Raw genomic sequence first — 20,002 nt, forward strand, 5'->3', positions numbered from 1 at the left:
GCGCGTGTGCGTGTGCGCGCGCGCGAGCGTGAGTGTGTGTATGTGTGTGCGCGCACGCGCGCGCGCGTGTGCGTGCGTGCGTGCGCGTGCATGTACGCGTGTGTATGTGCGCGCGTATTATATATATATATATATATATATATTATATATATAATATAATATACTGTATATGGTATACAACGTCAGGCGAGGCGTGAATAAAAACAAAAGTGGAAAATACGTTTTTATTTATTAATTAATTGTATCGTATTTATTGGATATCATATATACGTGTATAGTCAGAGCGTGTGTATAGTCATAGTTGATATACATGCTTTGATATATTCACGCAGATACCGAGCATGATGATACCGATATGGTCACTTGACTCACTTCGATTCACGCCTGTGTCCACAACGATGACGATGAAACGGAAAAGAGAAGTGACAAAACAAGTGAACAGCATGCCAAATCATGGTGGAGAAAACAAACACCCACCTTTCATTGAGATAACAGACTGGGCATAATTTAATCTTAGTCAAAACGTGCTTACATTTTTCGACAAGTTACAAATATTCACAAGTATTGCTGCGGTGTATAATTGGTAATTTCGATAGTAGTACTCTTCATACTATTACTGTTACTACTCGGAGTCAGTAACTGCCTGGCTGGCGCAGTACTGTACTACTGATCGAGCCACTGTCACTTACTCAGACTGACTCACTGAGTACTGACTCAGTGATAACAATTAACAATATTCAATAACATGCATCTAAAACACTAACAGTCTAAAACAGAGGAATTGCTCCGACCTGTGATTGGAGGATAAAAACAGAATTTGTGACGTTTCGTTTTCATTTTAGCATTTAGCCTATGAGTATGATTATGAGTATGAGCACAGGCCCTTGGAGGCTCAAGTTTCGAAAAATTATAAGTCTATATTAAGAGCGAAGCTCTGCGTTAAGTACCTTCCGCTTCGCTCTTAATATAGACTTATAATTTTTCGAAACTTGAGCCTCCAAGGGCCTGTGGTATGAGTGATAGGCCTACTGCCCTGGGCGTACATATTTGCCAATTAATTAATTAAGCTAATCGTCCTTCAATAAACTCAAGACTCACATTCACAGGGATCAAGACATTAATAGCTAGAATTTATAGAAATGTAACTCAAATCGTTCGCGCCATATGATAGTTAGTACACTTTCCTACTAGCCGCGCGTGTAGCCGGCTGCACACAATAACTGAATAAGCGTCAGTATGCGCGATACTGCGCGTGCATATTTGCTAATTAAATAGACTAATTGTGCTTCAATAAACTCAAAATTCACAGAGATTAAAGCTAAGACATGTGTCTATAATAGCTAGAATTTATAGAAATGTAACAAATTGTTTGCGCCATATGATAGTTTTTCCTAATTCTATTTTTATCCTCCAATTACAGGTCTGAGCAATTCCTCTGTTTAGACGCATGTCAGTGATAGAGGGGTGTCAATTTCCCCCGTGCGTAGAGGGAGGGTGCTGCTACGTGGCAGCACTAGTCACTTCGTACCTCTCGCCGTGTGAATAATATTATAATATTAATAGATTATAGATTTTTAATTAATTAATAATTATAGATATCTATTATTATTCACTCCTGGTGTTGTCATAGTGCAAGTACATCAGTACATGTCTCCCGGCATAAGGTCCAAGAAACGGTGTCTAATACCGATGTTAGTCTCATTGCTGGTTCTTCCTGGTCGAGCTGGCTTTAGTTAGAAGTTTAGGAACCTAATAAAATTGTATTACGGTTTAGTACAGTGGCAGTTACTTGTTACCTGTAGCTGGGCTTGCCAGTGAATTACATCACAGGGAACTATGTATGATAATACTCGTATGATTTCATACGCGGGTGATATTCTGTTAAATTCTTACATTCTGAAATAACCAATTTATATCCAAATCCAGAACTACCTCGATTAGTTTCTAAATTTTATTGCTAGATAACCAGGGAAGGTCATCATTTTTAAAGTGAATTGATAACAAGTGCCGATGGATATCGATGTAATCGGCATATTAATATTATAATTTTATTCACACGGCGATGCTATATCTTGAGCGAGAGTTACGAAGTCACTAGTGCTGCCACATAGTGGCACCTTCCCTCTACGCCTGGGGGAAATTGTCTCCCGTGATAGAGCTCTCTAAGAAACGGTCTTGCTAGGGTTAGAAGACAATCAGACAATACTGATTGTATAGACAATCAGTCGCACAGCCTCGTCGGGCTAACTCAGTGACTGAGAATACAGTAACTTTAAGGGCTAGTAACTCGGTAACTTAGAACTTACACTTATAATATTATAACTTGTATGGCCCTAGGTTATACTTTATAATAATATATATATATATATATTATATATATATATTATAAGTATTATTATTAAATAGACCAATCCTGCTGAATTCCTATGTTCCCATGTTAAGATATAAGATATATAAGATAATATTGAGGATATTGATATTGAGTAAATTATATTATAACTAGCTAGAATTAGAAATTTCTATAATCTGACGCTATTCCATGATCCGAGAAAAGCATCAGATTATCCAAATTTCTAGGGCACCATATTTATTGATCTATATAAGTTAGTGACTTGATGCTATAGTTTTGCAGACTGATCGTGCAAGGGTAGAGCTCTCTACTAGCCTCTAGCCCAACCATGCTGAGAGTCTAACGTCAAAACACATACAATAACATCATTCGATATATGGCCGTTTGAAATAGAAGTGATTACTTGTGCATTATATCTCCCCCACACACCCCCTACATTAAGAGATAGCCGGCTGCAGTGGCTAGTCCACCATTTGAAACGATGGGAAGCTGTTACTACGTCCTATAATGTGCTATTGGATAGCGGTGGCGTATGCGGGGGGAATCTATAATCCTTGTTGTGAAGGGATAATTACAGGGGTAGAAATTAACTTTTGAACACGGGAATCCAACCGACTCCCTACCCTCAAAAAGAGGGAGTCCGCAGCAAAATGAGGGAGTCCGCAGCAAAATGAGGGAGTCCGCAGCAAAATGAGGGAGTCCGCAGTCTGAGGTTCAAAATTAAAGATGTTAACAATAACGCATTTGTGCTTATTTTTACGGTTCATGCGGTTGCACGTTTGCCAAAATTTTCTTTGGACATTAGCTAAAAAATACGGTAATTCCGCAAGGCCGCGCTCTGGAACGAACTATAGTTAGTATGGCAGAATTTTCAGGGAGTCACACGGACTCGGACTCCTGCATATGTCAAATCAAGGAGTCCGACAGTAAATCAGGGAGTATTTGACTCCGGACTACCGTTAATTTCGCACCCTGTAATTAATAGTCAATACAACTAAGCAGTACATTGGTATTTGTTTGTCATGCTATCAACATTAAGTATTTCAAGCAAGTGTTGTTGTGTGTATTGTCTATCTTATGTTACAATAGAGGTTTTATGTTCCTTCTCTAACCACGTAAGTGCCACTGTGTATACAATCTAAATTCTCATTTGTAGTTTAGTTCTACAACAGTTTGAAAAGCTCGGCATACTGTTGTCTGACATCTAACAACATGTCTCATGACTATGGGAGTGCTTTCTCCACCTACCACAGTGAGGCGCCACGCGACACGTCTACAGAGTTCACACGTCTTTCACAAGTGGTTAGCAGTAATATCCAAAAGACACAACAGAATGGTGAATATTATTTGTGTATGAATAATTTACCCTGCAATATCACAGACTTGCATAGTCGTGCAAGACCATTTTTAAACATATTTGCATATGGAATTACTATCACGATATCAGGAGGTCATGTACTTCTGTCATCATATCAGGAGTCTATCAATATATTGATAGACTATATATTGATAGACTCCTGATCATATCATGATGATCATATCATATCATGAGATTAATTGTTTAAAATTTGTTTCCAATAAAGTTGCTCAAATCCAAAGAATGGTCAACCAACTTGGGACCCCGCAGGAGACAGACCAGCTGTGGAGTAAACTGTGAGCAGCTTATTGCATGAATAAATGCTTGTTACTTCAGTACATTCAACACCATATTGGATCATTACAGTGTGTGATCGAGTGCATGCAGTGTAGAATGAAAGGTAGTGTTTGCCTTCAAACTAACAACGTGTGTATGTTTTTATGTATTTTAGCGGACAGATTCAGCATTATACTAATCAGTTAGCGAAAGACACAAGCAAATATCTAAAGGATATATCACGCATTCCTGTAGCTCCCTCCTCGGCGGACCAGGTATAGTGCAGTTAGGTCGTATTTGTGTAGTTGGTGATAATTCCAACATGCTGCAACTACTCTCATGATTGTTAATTTGCTATTTTGATCCTGAAATATAACTCGTATTTGAAACCATGAAGTTGTTTATATATATATCAGGGTTCTCCAAGAGTACTTATAGCCTGGCGGCCCGCCAGGCTATCGTCGAGCCTCGCCATCCTAAAATGCACCCGCCACTCTAAATATCATAGCCGCCATGCTAAATATCATAGCCCCCCGGACCCCCCTAGTACGCAAACCGCCTTCGGCGATTTGCAACTAGGACCGTAAAGGCAGCACCCGCCATGCTATAATGAAAAAGCTTGGAGAATCCTGTATATATATATATATATTTATGTATGCTACATTACAAATGCTAGGCATTCATCCATAAATGGTATATATTGTTTCTTGCGAGATATTCATGACTTCGGGTCAGGTGACTCTGTACTGATTAAGGCTTCCCTATTGTAGAAATTACGGAAGATGCAAGTTGAAAGACTGACTAAGGACTTCTCCGATGCACTTAGTAACTTCCAGGTCGCACAGCAACGCGTGGCAGAGAAGGAAAGGGCAAGCATTGCTAAGGCACGCAGCCAGGCAGGAGGGAAATCTGTGAGTTTTTGTTCATGGTTTATGCTGAGTATAACACTGAAATTCTAGTTTGCTCATTGACAGAGTAAATTGTAGTGACATGTTTGATCAGTTTATGAGAGTACTGTTTTTAGCTCAGCTGACGAAGTCAGATGCAGCTTGTAGAATCGCATGAATGTCCGTGCGTCCATCCGTCCGTCAACAGTTGGGCACAAATCTTAACCGCTCGACGTACGGTCTTGATATATTCGGGAGGTCGGGGGGGGGGGATCGCAAAAGGACTCGGGATGTCGAATTTGGGGGGTCAAGGGTCAAAGGTCAAGATGTGTCAAGATATGTGTGGGAATATTTCCCCCTTAACTTAAGGTATAGGAGGAAATACGGAATTGCGGCACAAATCTCAACGGCTTGACCTACGCTCTTAATATTCGATGTATAATGTGATGGGGAGATAACCCATCACCAGCACGAAATTGGAGGTCACAGGTCAAAGGGCAGTGGGGGAAAGGTCAGATATCAGACATTTTCTGAGGACATGGTCTAATGGACCGAGTGCAAAACTTTTTTGTTTCAGCGCTGACCTACCATTTTTATCACTTTATTAAAAGGATCATGAAATCTACTTTCCGCTGACGTGCGCAGAGTAAGTGTCTCATAACCTTTTGACCCTCAAGAGGAGGGTTAAACATGGATTTGTTGACTATTAACAAAGTACTGAACTGCTTTTGCTATTAGAGCCCCTTCCCCCCCACCACCACCACTACGCTCGCGCTCGACGCATATCCATGATAACATGTTAATACACAGCTGTATCTTTATTACTGTACTACCAGTATGTATAGCAAAGCCTATCATAGATTTTAGATCTGTATTAGTAGTATCCTAGATATATGCTCTGAGCGCGAACGCGGTGGCAGGAGGGCGCACTTGATTCGGTTGCCAGTGAGTTTATCAGAAGAATACCTGACTACAGCACACGTCAGTTGAGCGCTGTCGCTCTGCAGCACTTGTCATACAGATTCAAATAAAGGGGTATATTCTAATTTTGCCATAAAATATCATAGTTAACTTGAGAGTCGTGATTATCTACAGATACCGTACTTTGATGAGCGTGCAAGCACACAGAGTGATGACCAGCTCATTAGTCTCAGTACAGGGTAAGCCACTATTTGAGTGCAGAAGCATGGAATATTCTGTACAGGGTATCTCTGTTGTTGGTACTTCACCAATTATGTTCAGTACTTGCATTTCTACATACTATATATTTAAATTTATAAATAATTGAACTTTTTGTAAAATGTGTGGTCCTTTATCTAATCTACACTAATAATATGCTGTTTATATTTGTCTGGCAAAAGTGTCGACAGTGGTGGGATCCAGGGTTGTAGCCAAGACAATTTTAGTGCTGGCTAATATCAGTGATTGCGTCATATGCATAAATTATTATAATAGCAACATGGTGCTTAGACCGCTATACTGCATGTACTGTGCGCTGTACGATGTGATCAGATGATGATATTACGCATAATTATTGTTGAGATTAAACTCAGAGTTATTTTTTAAATTAATTCTAAGTGTATCAGTTGTGATTATTTGTAGGTTGCTCAATATTTTGAAGGTAATTTTACGCAAACTCAATCATTTTTGTGCCGGTCGGAAGGATGGTATTTAAAGCTGCGTGCAGGTCGGCCAACACCAGTCGGCTATTACCAACCGGCGGCGGCCGGCGTAGCTACATCGGTGGTGGGATCTAATAGACGTTGAATATTTTATAGGGGCTTCCAGTCGCAGGCTCAAGCACAGCTAGAAGACGTTGATCTTGACCTACTGCAGGAGAGGGAAACAGCTGTCAGGCGATTAGAGGTATACTGCTGCCATGTTTATCCTCTATCCGCGGTGTGATTGGTTCCACCGCCATTCGTCCTGAGACCAGATTTTCTCACACGAGTGATGGAAATTTTATTTAATCAAGTGCTGAATGCTAGATGTAATTTCTCTCATCAGTGTGAGATGCACAAACATTGACAGCATCCTTTTTTGCATTTTAGGCTTCCAAGTATAATTATTTCCTAAGTTACAGAGTGAATTTACCGCTGAGAAATATCATACAAGTGTTGATTATAGTAATGGATACTACAGATTCCTTTTGCGGTTGATACACTTTTTCAGGAGGATATACAAGATGTAAACCAGATTTTTAAAGATCTTGGCATGATGGTTCACGAGCAAGGTGAAGTGATTGGTGAGTGACCACTTCAAGAATGATCCAAAATATAACTACTGTCCAGTGTTCGAAATTCACGTCGGCCCGTCGGCCCACCGCCGACAGTTTCGATGCCGGGCCTACAGCTTCTTGATACAACAGGCCCGCTGATCCTACAGCTATTTGATCACCGAAAATTCAAACACTAGAGAAACTGTTACCTGTAGAAATCTGTTCATGCATATTAACTTCCAGGGGTATTTATTGAAAACTAATCCGTGATAAACCGTGACATACATGTATACAATGCGTTCGCCCACTGCAATCAACTTTAGTTGGCATCAAGAAACGTGCGTGGGATATTCGGACGCACAGGTTAGCACAGGTTCCTGCCATCAAGTAGCAGCATTGGCATACCAAAAATCGATAAGAAGTGGGTGGAGCTTACTTTTGGCCAGTTGTAGTGAACCCCTACAATTGTTGTTGCCAGGGTTTATTTACGTGCACGGGGTCGTCCAGCACGCTCACTGTTCACGGTGCGCTAGGTTGTGGAGTAATTTTCACATCCCCGCGCATTTCACGTTTGATGTAAACAATAAAGTATCACTGGTCGTTATTACAAACGATCAGTATACTTTTTAAAATAATATTAAGAAGATTTAGATAATATATCATGTTGAATTATACAGTAAATAATAATAATGTCTCAAGTTTTAACACACGTCATAAAATTAAGTCACTGTAGCTGCAAGCACGGCGTATTACTTACTAGTCATGCAAACAGCAGTTTACAGCCTCGTCGCACCACTCGGGTTTAACCGTGTCATATTGTTTTTAACGTTTGGAAAAACTATTACATTTATACAGGGTGTAGCTAAATAAAAGCTTCCCTACGTAAGAGCTTGTATGTCTACAAAATACATTTACTTCGAACAGACGGAATTCCCCAGTGCCCATCAAAATTTTACAGTAGGTAAATTTTACATAATTTTTTCTTTTTCCACCAAAAAGTGTTGCTAGTTGTAAGCTATTGGAGTACCCTGAAATGGCTCTAGATTGCATCTCAGAGCTTGTAATTTTCAAAAATGTTCTGGCCCCCAGACCCCCATAGAAGTGCCCGATGTGTACCAGACTACCAGTCTGTCTCTCTGCTGTCAAAGTGGAAAGTCGTAGTTACCAAGGAGCTACATATAACAACGATGTGGCGTTTCCTTAATTGTGAGTCCCCGGCAAAGAAGCAAAAACAGTCATCCGACGAGAGGAAGGAAAAACAGAGGGATTATGATTATGGACATTGATAATGACTAATAAACATAAGGAAGAACATGATATGCTGTTTTATTACTGCAATTTGCTCCAAAATTGGCGGGCCTGCAGCTTTTAGAAGCTATAGGCCCTGCAGGCCTACAGCTTTTTCTGCTCAGTGGCAAACACTGCTACTGTCCACGAATATTTTTTAGCAATGTTGCTTATCAAATTTGAATTAGTTTGTAGGTTTATGTACGTTATTGTGACTTATTATCAGAGCTTTCTCTCATAGATTCCATAGAAGCCAATGTAGAGACTGCTACTATACATGTTGAGGAAGGTACCAGCTCACTGAGGAAGGCTGCGGAACATCAGGTCTGTAGAACGTTGCACATATTGCCACTAGATTGCAATTTTTATCATGCATGTAATTATGCAACCCTTGTCTGAGTTTGTAATTTATATACCAGATTAGCTTTTGTTTGTAGCTACCACTAGATGATTGCACATGCGCCTGCGTACATGTTGTGTGCATATATATATATATATATATTTATAATCAAGAGCGTATTAAGAAGGAGAGCATACAACGGTGAAATGCTGAAACCATGGTGCAGTATTAGTCGAATTAAAAAACTTTTCCTGTTTTATTTTGACGATTCTTTGCGGTAGTATTGATCAGCTGTCCTACCTTACTAATATAAAACAAACCGCTTGCCCCTACGATGCTCCTACGCTGAGATAATGAGCGGTGAAATCTGGTATTTTTGCCGAAAACCGACTCGAGATCCCTGTTAGCTGCGACCCTCTCTCGTTTTGTGGCCAGTATGTTGCTTCCGGTCGCCGCTGTGTAGCGCCATGGTAGCGCTGACTCATTACGTCAGTACTACAGAGTTTACTACATCCAGCGTTAGGTGGGCAAAGGTGGGGGTCATCACTATGGCAATAAATAACAGACGTCATTCATTCCATTTCTCAATCATTGATGGAAACACGCAAGGTTTCCCGAAGCTATCTCAAAGCGAGAGAGGGTCGCAGCTAACAGGGATCTCGAGTCGGTTTTCGGCAAAAATACCAGATTTCACCGCTCATTATCTCAGCGTAGGAGCATCGTAGGGGCAAGCGGTTTGTTTTATATTAGTAAGGTAGGACAGCTGATCAATACTACTGCAAAGAATCGTCAAAATAAAACATGCAAAGTTTTTTAATTCGACTAATGCTGCACCATGGTTTCAGCATTTCACTCTTGTACGCTCTCCTTCTTAATACGCTCTTGATATAATATAGCTGATCAATGCAGATGTAATATATATGCACGCATCAGTACTTGAGCTTGTATTTTATTGCTTGTAGATGCATGTATAGATGTGTTTTCATTGTTGTAGTAGTGCTAGGGTTCTTCTCCTTCCACGTTTTATTTGGTTTTCTATTTGCAGCTAGGTTAGTTTCGTACTACAACCACGTTGATTTGGTATGTTGGTGAGAAATCATGGTTTACGATTCATGGAACGTACAACCTGACATTGAGCAAAAATCCATGCCTTGCTGTCAAAGCCTGAGAGGAATGCAGCAATTTACTTGCTTCCTTGTGAGTGCTCCCACCTGGTGATAAATCATGTTGAAAATACTTGCATGAGTGCATTGTGCAGCATTGAGTATTGTGATCTGAACATTTTCCACCCATTTTTATTTTAAATGTTTACCAACTCAGCACTGCTTCCTGCTTGTCACCAATAATTTGGTATACTTTCATTTAAAATTAATTGAATGCAGTGATGTCTCCTGTGGTAGCTGTGTGTGATTAATGGATTTCTCTTTGCAGTCAAAGTCGAGGAAAAAGGCCCTGGCTATCCTCCTTGTTACCCTCATCATCATACTCGTGTTGGGACTAATCATGTGGGCAGTTACACGCTAGACAGCACACGAGTGAAAGGTGTGTAGTATAGTTAATGACATCATCCATGGTGAACTTGGTTGGTACTGTTTTCTGTTGAAAGCAAGAACGGAATGATAAGAACTACACAATGCAATGGAATAATAAGAATAAGAGCACTAGTGAGAATGAGCAGTCACTGTAAGTAGCTGTGGTAGTGTTGTAGCAAGAAGTTGTGCTACTGGTATTTTTTATGTATAGAATTGTATGTTATGATCAAGTGAGATCTATGAGTTATAATATAATTTCTGGAGATACTAATCAGCCCTAGATGTTAAAAGTAACATTGAACACTTTTCAGATTGCTCTAGATTCAATGTAGTCCACCACAACGTAATTACAGCTTTTATACAGCTTTAATCTTTATTATAGCAACTATTCAATCTGTTATAAACCTGTGTATTGAATGTATTACACACAATGCACAAGGTTATGCCATACATAGCTTCATGTATTACTGTACTGTGCATTCTGTGCAAAGAGGTGATATTGCCAATCAGGTTCGCTCTTCCTATGGCTTTGTACTTCAATTTGCTTAAATATGAAAAATCACAAACTTAACTTATATGGTGCAAAATAACCAGTGGGGTTCAGGTGAAAGATGCACTTGCACAGTACACATGGCGGAAACCTACATGTATTTACTAGAAGGTATGATGCGATAATTTATGTAATAATTGTGTACAGCTAGCTTTTACATTTCTGTAAGTAGGATTTAAAATGTAATGAATTTGCTTTCGATTAAATTCCACCACTGAGTAGTCACTGTGGGCATTTTTGGTAATGCTCATGTACCAAGTAGACATACGATGTTATCAAGCTACATGCATATACATTATTTATTATAAGTATAAAATAGACACTTGTAAGAATGATCGATAATTTCTCTATACATTAGCGAGAGTATTTTTTCACTTGCCAAAGATGTGCTTGTTTGTTAAGTTTATTTATACATATGTAGTTTTTTCTTTCTGAAATTCTATGAACACAGTATATATTAAATGAATAAGTTCATGTTTTAATGAGAGTGCATGGCAGGACATTCATTAGTCACAAAAATCGATATTTAATTAATTATATGCAGACGTGTACCAGTATCATTATATACAGAAAGCTTAAAAAGTTGTGGAATCAATGAAATGTATTAACAATGAATGCTTCAGATTGACAAAATATTAATTTTACGCAGTCTACTTGAGTGTCTGTTGCTATTTGATCAGTAGGGATCTACATAATGTGTATAACGGAATTGCTCACAAGTTAATAATTGTATAAAGATTATTACAAGTAACAAATTATCTACTAAGTAATTTTAACCTTTTGTGTGGTAGAGAAAATATTTGCTGTAGGTTTTATCATGCTGCATTATTAAATAAACGAATTTTATGTTGGATGTTCAAGAAGCATTGCATTGTGCATGACACTTTGGTATCTAACCAAGAGCATCTGTTAGTTATTTTCCCCAGTATGGAATAACTAGTGTTACTTATTCCTCAACCTTCAACCTTCAACCCTTGTGTTATTTACAATAACATTCATAATTACAAGATGTGAAATTAATTATTGATAAATTTTATAAATTTATTTAAAAATGTATAACATATCTTTTAGAATAATATCATATCATTATATTTGTTCACTATTATACTAATAGTTTATTTTTGTAAAATTCAAAAGATAAATATTGCCACAACATAAATGGTTCATAACCATAAACCACTGGAAAGTTTACACGCTGCTTTATATCACAGATGTTATGCCACTTGACTATTGTCTATTACGTACTAGCATTACTGCGACATACGTTTGCCTTTGCTTGTATTTCCAGCACTATTCTGGCCATTTCTTCGAAGTCTCTGTGGTCAGTGTAAGCTGGTGTTGCAACTCTTACATAGGATTTGCCCTGGCATGAAATCATGATGAGTTGTAACTTATATTCAAAGAAAATGTGCTCCTGGAGTTTCAAGTCGCTCTCCGTCTTGTCCATTAATAGACTAGTATCACCCAACTGCATATACAAATAATCCCAACGAGCATCATTTTGTGCAAGCACCCTACACAGACGTCCTAGTTTGGAAGAAATCGGATCCAAAACAACATTTAAATGAATGAGGATATATTCATTTACTTTGTAATATAATGAAATGAAAATTGTTGGCATAAATTCATTATGCAAACACCTGGATATACTCACGTCAGCTCTGTGATAACCTTCAATGAATGGTACTCTGACGAGACGCAGACATGGTGCTTCTAGTTCTCTAGGTATAGGAAGCTTCTCAGTATGCCAAGCTTTAACCAACAGGTCAACAACATCATCTGCTAAAGGTCTGCAGTAATTCCTCACCGTCTCCTAAAGCACAGAGAAACATGCCTGGCAGCAACATCTAAATAGAATAAAATAACATAACAGCGCCTTGATTTTAGAACCCAAGAGTGAAGATCTCGGAGATAGCTAGAGAACATAATTATTAATAACACACCCAGCCACCAATTTCCTGGTAGAATCGGATAGCTGCTGGCACAGAAAAATACGGCGTCTGATCGCGTGTTCCCTCCTTTTGGAACTCTGCGTGCATGTCGCTTCCTGCATAGTCCCAGCTGGTGATAGCTGGATGCACATTGCCCTGGTGTCTCGGGCTGATATATAGAAACCCACATCCTCGTGGGGCAAACAACCACTTGTGCATGGAGGCTGGGTATAGAAAACGTTAATATTTGGATTTGAATCCTGACAAATAAATTTATCTATCAAAGAACAAGCCTCACGGCTAACTCAAAAGCATTTGAAAAAAAAATGCATTTGACATCCGCTATGAATCTAAATGGTACATAGACGTACTTGGTAAATAAAGTCTCTCAGTATCATATCCTTATTTTCTCTTGTATTAATCACATTACTTCTTCTCTAGAGTGGCAACAGGGCCCAGTACAAGATCTCTTATATTGACCTCCATAGCAACCCAAGATAATTCATACATGTGTAGAAATCGGCATCAAGCTCATCCAAGTTGACCTGGACTTGACCAGCAGCATGAGCGCCATCTACTGCCACGAATATTTCACGTGAATGGAACAACGCTACAAGTTCTTGAATTGGCATTAACACTGCACTTGGGCTCGTTATGTGGTCTGAAACATATAAACACAAATAAAAATAGAAAATATAAAATTCTCTATACAATCTAATAAAGAAACTACTACCCGTGAATGAAAATATACGGCGATACAGGGTGCAAAATTAGCACTGGCCCACCGGCATACGCCAAAATATTATTTAGAGCAGGGGTTCTTAACCTGTGGTCAATGGACCACTTTGGGGCCCGTGGATGGGGCTCGGGGGGGGGGGCGTGAACCAGGCACATGCAAAATTTTGTGTTTATGTGCTTATGTGCATTTTTCTGGGGTGGGGTCTGTAGCTTTCATCAGATTCTCAAAGGAGTCCATGACTCAAAATGGTTAAGAACCACTGACTAGAGGGCCAGTAACATTGGCGAAATACCATGCAGCCTTCCGAACCGGTGGTTTCAGCCATCTTAGTGAGTACCAAATTTTTTATTTATAGCATAAATGAGCAAACAGCCTACATTACTCTTTTATTTGAAGGATATCACGCCATAATTTATCAACATTTTACAAATTTGAAATCGAGAATGCAAGCATTGAAACATGACATTGCCAAAAACATTCCGACATCATTCACGATCTGCATTATAGTCTGTTCAACAGTTACTATGTGATGCCGCACACTTCAACATTTTTCGGACAAGCAAGAGTCACTGAAACAGTCTTATATTTATTTTTCTGTGAGGGCTGGTAAAAAACTGTTGTTACCAGCCCTCTGGGCCAGTGCAAAAAATCTGAATTTCATGCCCTATTGATATATCAGACTTACCAATTACTGCCAATTTTATATTAGGATGTTCATCAAGGTAGGATGTGAATCTATCAATCAGATCTTGCTTGCTATGTATTGGAAATATTATGTCCATAAATAGAGATTTGAGACCTGCAAGGAAATCACATGAAATTAGAAAAAAGCAAATAGATTACATTGATTCTCATTACTTTACTAGGCACGATTTTCTATACCCATACCTGGTTTAATTCTTACTGTCTCCTGGATTGCGTACTGAACTGCACCGTAAGTGAGTGAAGTCCCCATGATGGCACTGCCTGGGCGCAGGTTTAAGGATTTAAGTACACTGTTCAAACCTACACGAATAAAGTAAACACCAATAGTAAAATAACAACCTTCATTATAAGGTTGATAGTATCTTTACCTTGAAGCTAGTTAATGAATAGGACCATCAAGCTTACATGGTTCAGCAGAATCCATACAGCGCTGTACTTGAGCGGCAGCGGTGTTTGTCCATTTGGATACAATATGGTTTCTAATTGTGTGTTGTCGCAACTCTCTCTCTATACTTTTATTTTATTTATTTAGACAATTATCCATCATATACAATACATAGCACAGTTACAATAAATTCTGAATTCATAAAAGCGAAAATACAGCTCTGGCAAGCTAGTCTGAATTAGCATTAGGAAGAAATGAATTGAGTTAAATTATGAAGAGAGTTTTGGACACATACATATTATACACTTTATTCATGCTAAATAACCACGATTTTAAGCTCCAGACACCGCTCTATTCAAATTATGCGAACTTCGGCACACGACAAGACTCTTACTCTTCATGCGGCATAGGACATCTACCTTGCGTGTATTGGAAAATTAGTGCACTCTTATGGCGAATATAACCGCAAAAAAATCAGAAGATGGGCTTTTCCTAAGACGAAATTGTGCAACGAACTGTTGTGCTCCTCTATTATCACGTGTGTGTGTGGGGGGGGGGCACAAGAAATTCCGAGAGATGGCAACGGTAAAAAAAACAAAGCAAAATTGTAATCGTGCATGTTTTGGTGAATACAAAGATTATAACTTCTAAGACATTTTATCGTTACTCTAGACAATTGCTGTTACTCAAGCAATAACGGTAGGTATCACGAAAGTGGGGATAAACGCTGAAAAATGCTCGTCATAATTACTTTAAGCACAAAAAGTTTACACTCACCAGTAGTTGTATTTGCTATGAAGACAAGGTTTTTAGTTTTTGTTCCCATGAAGTCAGCTAATGGTTCTAATGCCTGCTTATACAGAGGTAGGGATTTCCTCCACGTAAAGTGACATGGCCACTTGTTCATGTCATCCTGGATCCTGTAGCAAAAAACTCGTGTAAGTTTAGTGATGTAAAATAACAGTAGCTCAGCTAGTACTGTCATGACCAGGTGTGTATAACCATATAGTGATAAGATAGTGGGGGCGACTAATGATGGGTAATCCAACAAATTAAGCTATAAATCGTATAATATAATATACCAATAAATAGCAAGCTGCTCTACTAAGATAGGGGGTTGATGACAAAACTTGTATGTCCTGGACCAACATACTCCTACCACTACTGGCCAGGTAAAATCTTCACAATAGCCCTTCTACAATGATGGGGTTTAGATCAAGTTAGTATTAGTCAGCTTACTGCAGGATCAGGATACATACTATGTACAATATACATAAATTGTATACAGGGCTAAGCATGAATGTGCCATTCATGCTTAGTCCTCAGTACCAGTACTATGTACCTGTGCCTGTGGTAGTCACAATGTGGGATATACTAGTACTAGAGATATAGGGGATATAGCTCAGAAAGCAAGCTCAGTGATGCTCAGTAGTTGGAAATCATGCCATCCATGGATGTCCCCATTCTTATAGAAATGTTAGTGAATATTAATATATAACCTTCGCTGCTCCTGTATAACACAGAGTGGTGTTGCTCCAAATGATCCGTGATTGCAGTATGTAATGTCAGCATCTAATGGAAAATGCTTCTTCAGTTCTCTACCAAACTGCAGTGGCTTCGATGAGTAGAGTTCAGTGTCCAAGAGGTCCATTATGTTAATAACAGGACGTGGGGTTCTGAACGAACACATTTGGAAATTAGCAAAGAACAAATCACATGGAAAGATATGCGAATAAATCACGCATGCATGCACACAAACACACACCATCACATACAGTGTTTGCCACTGAGCAGAAAGAGCTGTAGGCCTGCAGGGCCTATATAGCTCCTAAAAGCTGCAGGCCCGCCAGCAAAGCTGTAGGCCCGCCAATTTTGGAGCAAATTACAGTAATAAAACAGCATATCATATTCTTCCTTGTGTATATTAGTCATTATCAATGTCCATAATCATAATCCCCAGGGTTCTCCAAGCTTTTTCATTATAGCATGGGGGTGCTGCTCAGTGCTAGGGGGGTCCAAGCAAATTTTTGAATTGTAGAAGCTCTGAGATGCAATCTGCGACACTGTGTGTAAATTTGAAGCACTGCATGTGGGGTGAAAATGTTTGTTTTGCATGGGCAAAGCCATCGGAAAATTGAAAATAATAATGGAATAAAAATACCAAAATGTAGGGGTGAACTTGCTGGTTTGCTGGTTCCAAATCGAGTTCACCTCTCATAAATCAGAAAACCTGACATATACCAGTGTTGGAAATAGCAGCTGGTCCCATAGTCCCTGACTGGTAACTTTTCAGCAGGGCTGGCTACTTTTGGAGCAGGACTGGCTAATTTTCAAGAAAATTACTGTTTTATTAGGGATTAAATATTGCGGATTTTGAATTTTTTTTAATCAGGACCGGATGGAATTTTTGTCTTATTTCCAACACTGCATATACATACCAACTATACTGGTACTGTAAATCTTCTTATATAATTTTACTCATTCGTATTATAAATGTAGTTTTACTATTGACAGCTTTACAATACTGTTCTGGATCTGACTTACCATTTGCCTTTGGCTATGTCCACTGTTTGTATTTTGTTATTGTGGGCTCTACCCCTAGTGTTATGTACAAAAAATACAAAGGCAGTAGTGGTCGGTAAGTGTACCAGTCTACTCTACCTCGTGTTAGACTGGGTTACCTGCCCCGTAATAATGCCATTGTAAATTAACGATTAAAATTTCTTGATGAGCTAGAAAACACTTGGATTTGAAGTATGAAAATTAACATTATTGTGCCAGCTAGCATACACCAGTTGGTTGGGATTGATTGTCAGTTCAGATGCAAAATATTGAAAATGAAAGCAAAAGGTTATACACCATAGATTAATTGGGTACACGCGTATATATATAAGGCCAAACAAAAAAATACCTTTGGTTCGGGTCACATGGATTGTGAAAATTAGGGTCGGTAGGTAGGTATAACATTTTTTTTTTTTTAATTTTTTTTCTGCAAAAACATGGGTAGGCAGGAATATAATTTTTTTTTTCACAAGTTAAATATAGGGTATACAGCTTGAAATGCAGGAGCCACGAGATGCAAATGACTTGCAGTTGCATGTACCATTGCTGCAAGTCATGACATTGTTTTCAAAATGTGAACAGCAGTCGTTTACTGGTGTCGTGTACTGGTATTCGTGTCGTGTACTGGATAGTAGTGTTAGGAATCGCTCCAAAAACGGAGCTCGATTAATCGTCCCTTTGAACAAGCGAGTAACCGAAGTGTAAACGGCTCTGCGGCCGCGTATAGCACGATAGCATGCGTATACTATATAGTACGCGATCGATCGCATACATCAAAGCCGGCCGCTGCGCCATACGACCTTCAGGCTCTGTTTATGAAGTAGCCGGCCCAGGCTCTATACGACTGTTTCACGTTGTAGGATTCTAGGAAACGTAGGTAGGAACTGTTTCACTTCGCGCCAACGAAGTTCTGTTTATAAATATTTTGGAACTCTCCTTAGGTAAATAAAATGACAAGAGCCGGATATTTGAATATGTATGATCGGCAGGCGGTATCTTTGAAATTTATTTTTTCTTGAAACCCTCTAAAAGTGACCGCAGTCGCACATTTTATCACTCCGAAATGTGAAGTCGGGCGGGTGACCCGAACCAAAGGTAATTTTTAGGTCGGCCTAAGATAGCCGAGCCAGTTTAGAGTTAGTGGTAGGGTTAGGGTTGGGGGATTTCTACAGGTAACAGTTTCTTAGTGTTTCGAATTTTCGGTGATCACATAGCTGAAGGATCAGCGGGCCTGTTTTATCAAGAAGCTGTAGGCCCGGCATCGAAACTGTCGGCGGCGGGCTGACGGGCCGACGTGAATTTCGAACACTGATCACATAGCCATAGGTTACCTTCTCCCTTCTCACGAGACACTACGTGGTGAGAAGTATTGGCCCACGACATAAAGCTGTTGTAAAGCCTGGTCGGGCTAACCATCAATGAATGGAAATGTGGAGTTAGGCCCTTTAAAATCGACAGGGGTGTTCTTCAGGGTGCTGTTTATTAATTTTTACCAAGAACTATGTCCTTCCTTCGCAGAAAGGCGGACCAACATGCTGTTTAACCGACGCTACTTGCCTGTTTCCGCCCCTGCAACGCCATTGCTATTAAACGCCAAGGTCAGGGGCGATCACGTCATATCACTTATAATTATATTCACTCGGTTCATTGGTATAAGCGCTGACTACAATTCATTTTCGCAATGTGCGACATGTGCAAATGTGGACAGCTCTTATCCTTGAGCCCTCACTGACTGTGTGGAAGTGGCATAGCCGGTTCAAGGATAGAGAGAATTTTCGTCAATGTGGGGGTAGCCCCTTTAAAATCGAGAGTTGTGTTGTTGAGGGTGTTGTTTCTCCATTTCGACCGAGAAACATTATGTGAGTTCACAGGAAGCTCACTGCCCTCAAATGTATGTGCGTATTTGCGCGCGCCATTTATGGACTGATACTACTTGCTCCCCGCAGTAAATTACCTGGAAATCCGTTGATATTCGTTGTTTTTTTTGGAAAATCATAAATCAACGAGGACAAAGTCCTCCATTGTTGTTGACTGTACCCTACTGCCCTCTCGCGGCAATCTAATGTATATGCATTCGCCCCCCCCCCTCTTTCAGCTGCCGTTGGCTGCGCACATTCTGGCGCGCGTTGCCGTTACATCTGACGGCGGCTGTTTACGGCCGCCGGCTGTTACGGCTGTTAACGGCGTTGCCGTTACATCAGAGGTCATACAACGATATGATAAAACGCACGTGAACGCACATTCTTCCCACAGGCACTTGGAGCGTTTCAATCAAATATAATGCTTAATAAATAGGAAATCTATTTACTACCAAAGTCTTAATGTTTCTATACTCTCTTTCACCTATTATTGCCGACAGTTTCCTGTAAATGCTGTCCAAATGCTCATCTGTAAACATACGCCGCCGCCATTGCTGCTGCTGCCGCTGCACACACACACATATATATATACTACTCTCTCCCGCCCCTCCCCTACCCTCTCCCGATCCTCTCTCCAACACCCGCACTGACGTACACACATGGCGCGTGAGGAAAAAAGAATCTCTGCCACGGTTGCAATAATAACCTTGCACGGTTTTCATGGAATCGAAAATATTTCCGCAAAGATCTGCATTTTTGTTTGTTGGAATGCGGGCGGCAGCAGCGCACCGCCAAAGAGAGAGAAAGGGAGAGGGGGAGGGAGAGAATGAGAGAGAGAGAGGGAGAGAGCGAGCGAGATAGAGAGAGGGAGAGGGGGAGGGAGAGAATGAGAGAGAGAGAGGGAGAGAGCGAGCGAGAGAGGGAGAGAGCGAGCGAGATAGAGAGAGGGAGAGGGGGAGGGAGAGAATGAGAGAGAGAGAGGGAGAGAGCGAGCGAGAGAGGGAGAGAGCGAGCGAGATAGAGA

At 40.0% G+C, this 20,002-nt stretch overlaps 2 protein-coding genes across 9 annotated transcripts; one reads left to right on the top strand and one right to left on the bottom strand.

Moving 5' to 3' along the window:
* The first annotated feature begins 348 nt into the window (after positions 1-348).
* LOC106818143 (syntaxin-12-like) lies at positions 349-11,774 on the top strand. Of its 4 annotated transcripts, XR_001395156.1 has the most exons (11): positions 349-583; positions 3,507-3,686; positions 3,934-4,003; positions 4,159-4,258; positions 4,754-4,894; positions 5,966-6,030; positions 6,649-6,736; positions 7,043-7,115; positions 8,617-8,699; positions 9,761-9,912; positions 10,147-11,773. XR_001395156.1 is itself a non-coding variant. In XM_014822866.1 (10 exons), exons 2-10 carry the CDS (start codon positions 3,563-3,565, stop codon positions 10,237-10,239), a joined length of 837 nt encoding a protein of 278 aa, XP_014678352.1. In that variant the 5' UTR covers positions 349-583; positions 3,512-3,562; the 3' UTR covers positions 10,240-11,774. The 4 variants fall into 4 exon arrangements, 3 of the variants coding, with proteins under 3 accessions (XP_014678352.1, XP_014678351.1, XP_014678353.1); XM_014822866.1 differs by lacking the exon at positions 9,761-9,912 and having other exon boundaries at positions 3,512-3,686; positions 10,147-11,774; XM_014822865.1 differs by lacking the exon at positions 9,761-9,912.
* A 39-nt stretch (positions 11,775-11,813) lies between these two features.
* LOC106818142 (uncharacterized aminotransferase C660.12c-like) lies at positions 11,814-19,158 on the bottom strand. 5 transcript variants are annotated; one of them, XM_014822864.1, is made up of 9 exons: positions 19,074-19,158; positions 16,057-16,233; positions 15,335-15,477; positions 14,356-14,472; positions 14,153-14,266; positions 13,237-13,389; positions 12,741-12,952; positions 12,452-12,610; positions 11,814-12,160 (listed from the first exon to the last, which is right to left on the bottom strand). In XM_014822864.1, exons 2-9 carry the CDS (start codon positions 16,206-16,208, stop codon positions 12,035-12,037), a joined length of 1,176 nt encoding a protein of 391 aa, XP_014678350.1. In that variant the 5' UTR covers positions 16,209-16,233; positions 19,074-19,158; the 3' UTR covers positions 11,814-12,034. The 5 variants fall into 5 exon arrangements, with proteins under 5 accessions (XP_014678350.1, XP_014678349.1, XP_014678346.1 ...); XM_014822863.1 differs by having other exon boundaries at positions 11,814-12,265; XM_014822860.1 differs by having other exon boundaries at positions 11,814-12,610.
* Positions 19,159-20,002: the final 844 nt, after the last annotated feature.

Source organism: Priapulus caudatus, unplaced genomic scaffold (genome assembly GCF_000485595.1).
Source record: "Priapulus caudatus unplaced genomic scaffold, Priapulus_caudatus-5.0.1 Scaffold2052, whole genome shotgun sequence".
Lineage (NCBI taxonomy): Eukaryota > Metazoa > Priapulida > Priapulimorpha > Priapulimorphida > Priapulidae > Priapulus > Priapulus caudatus.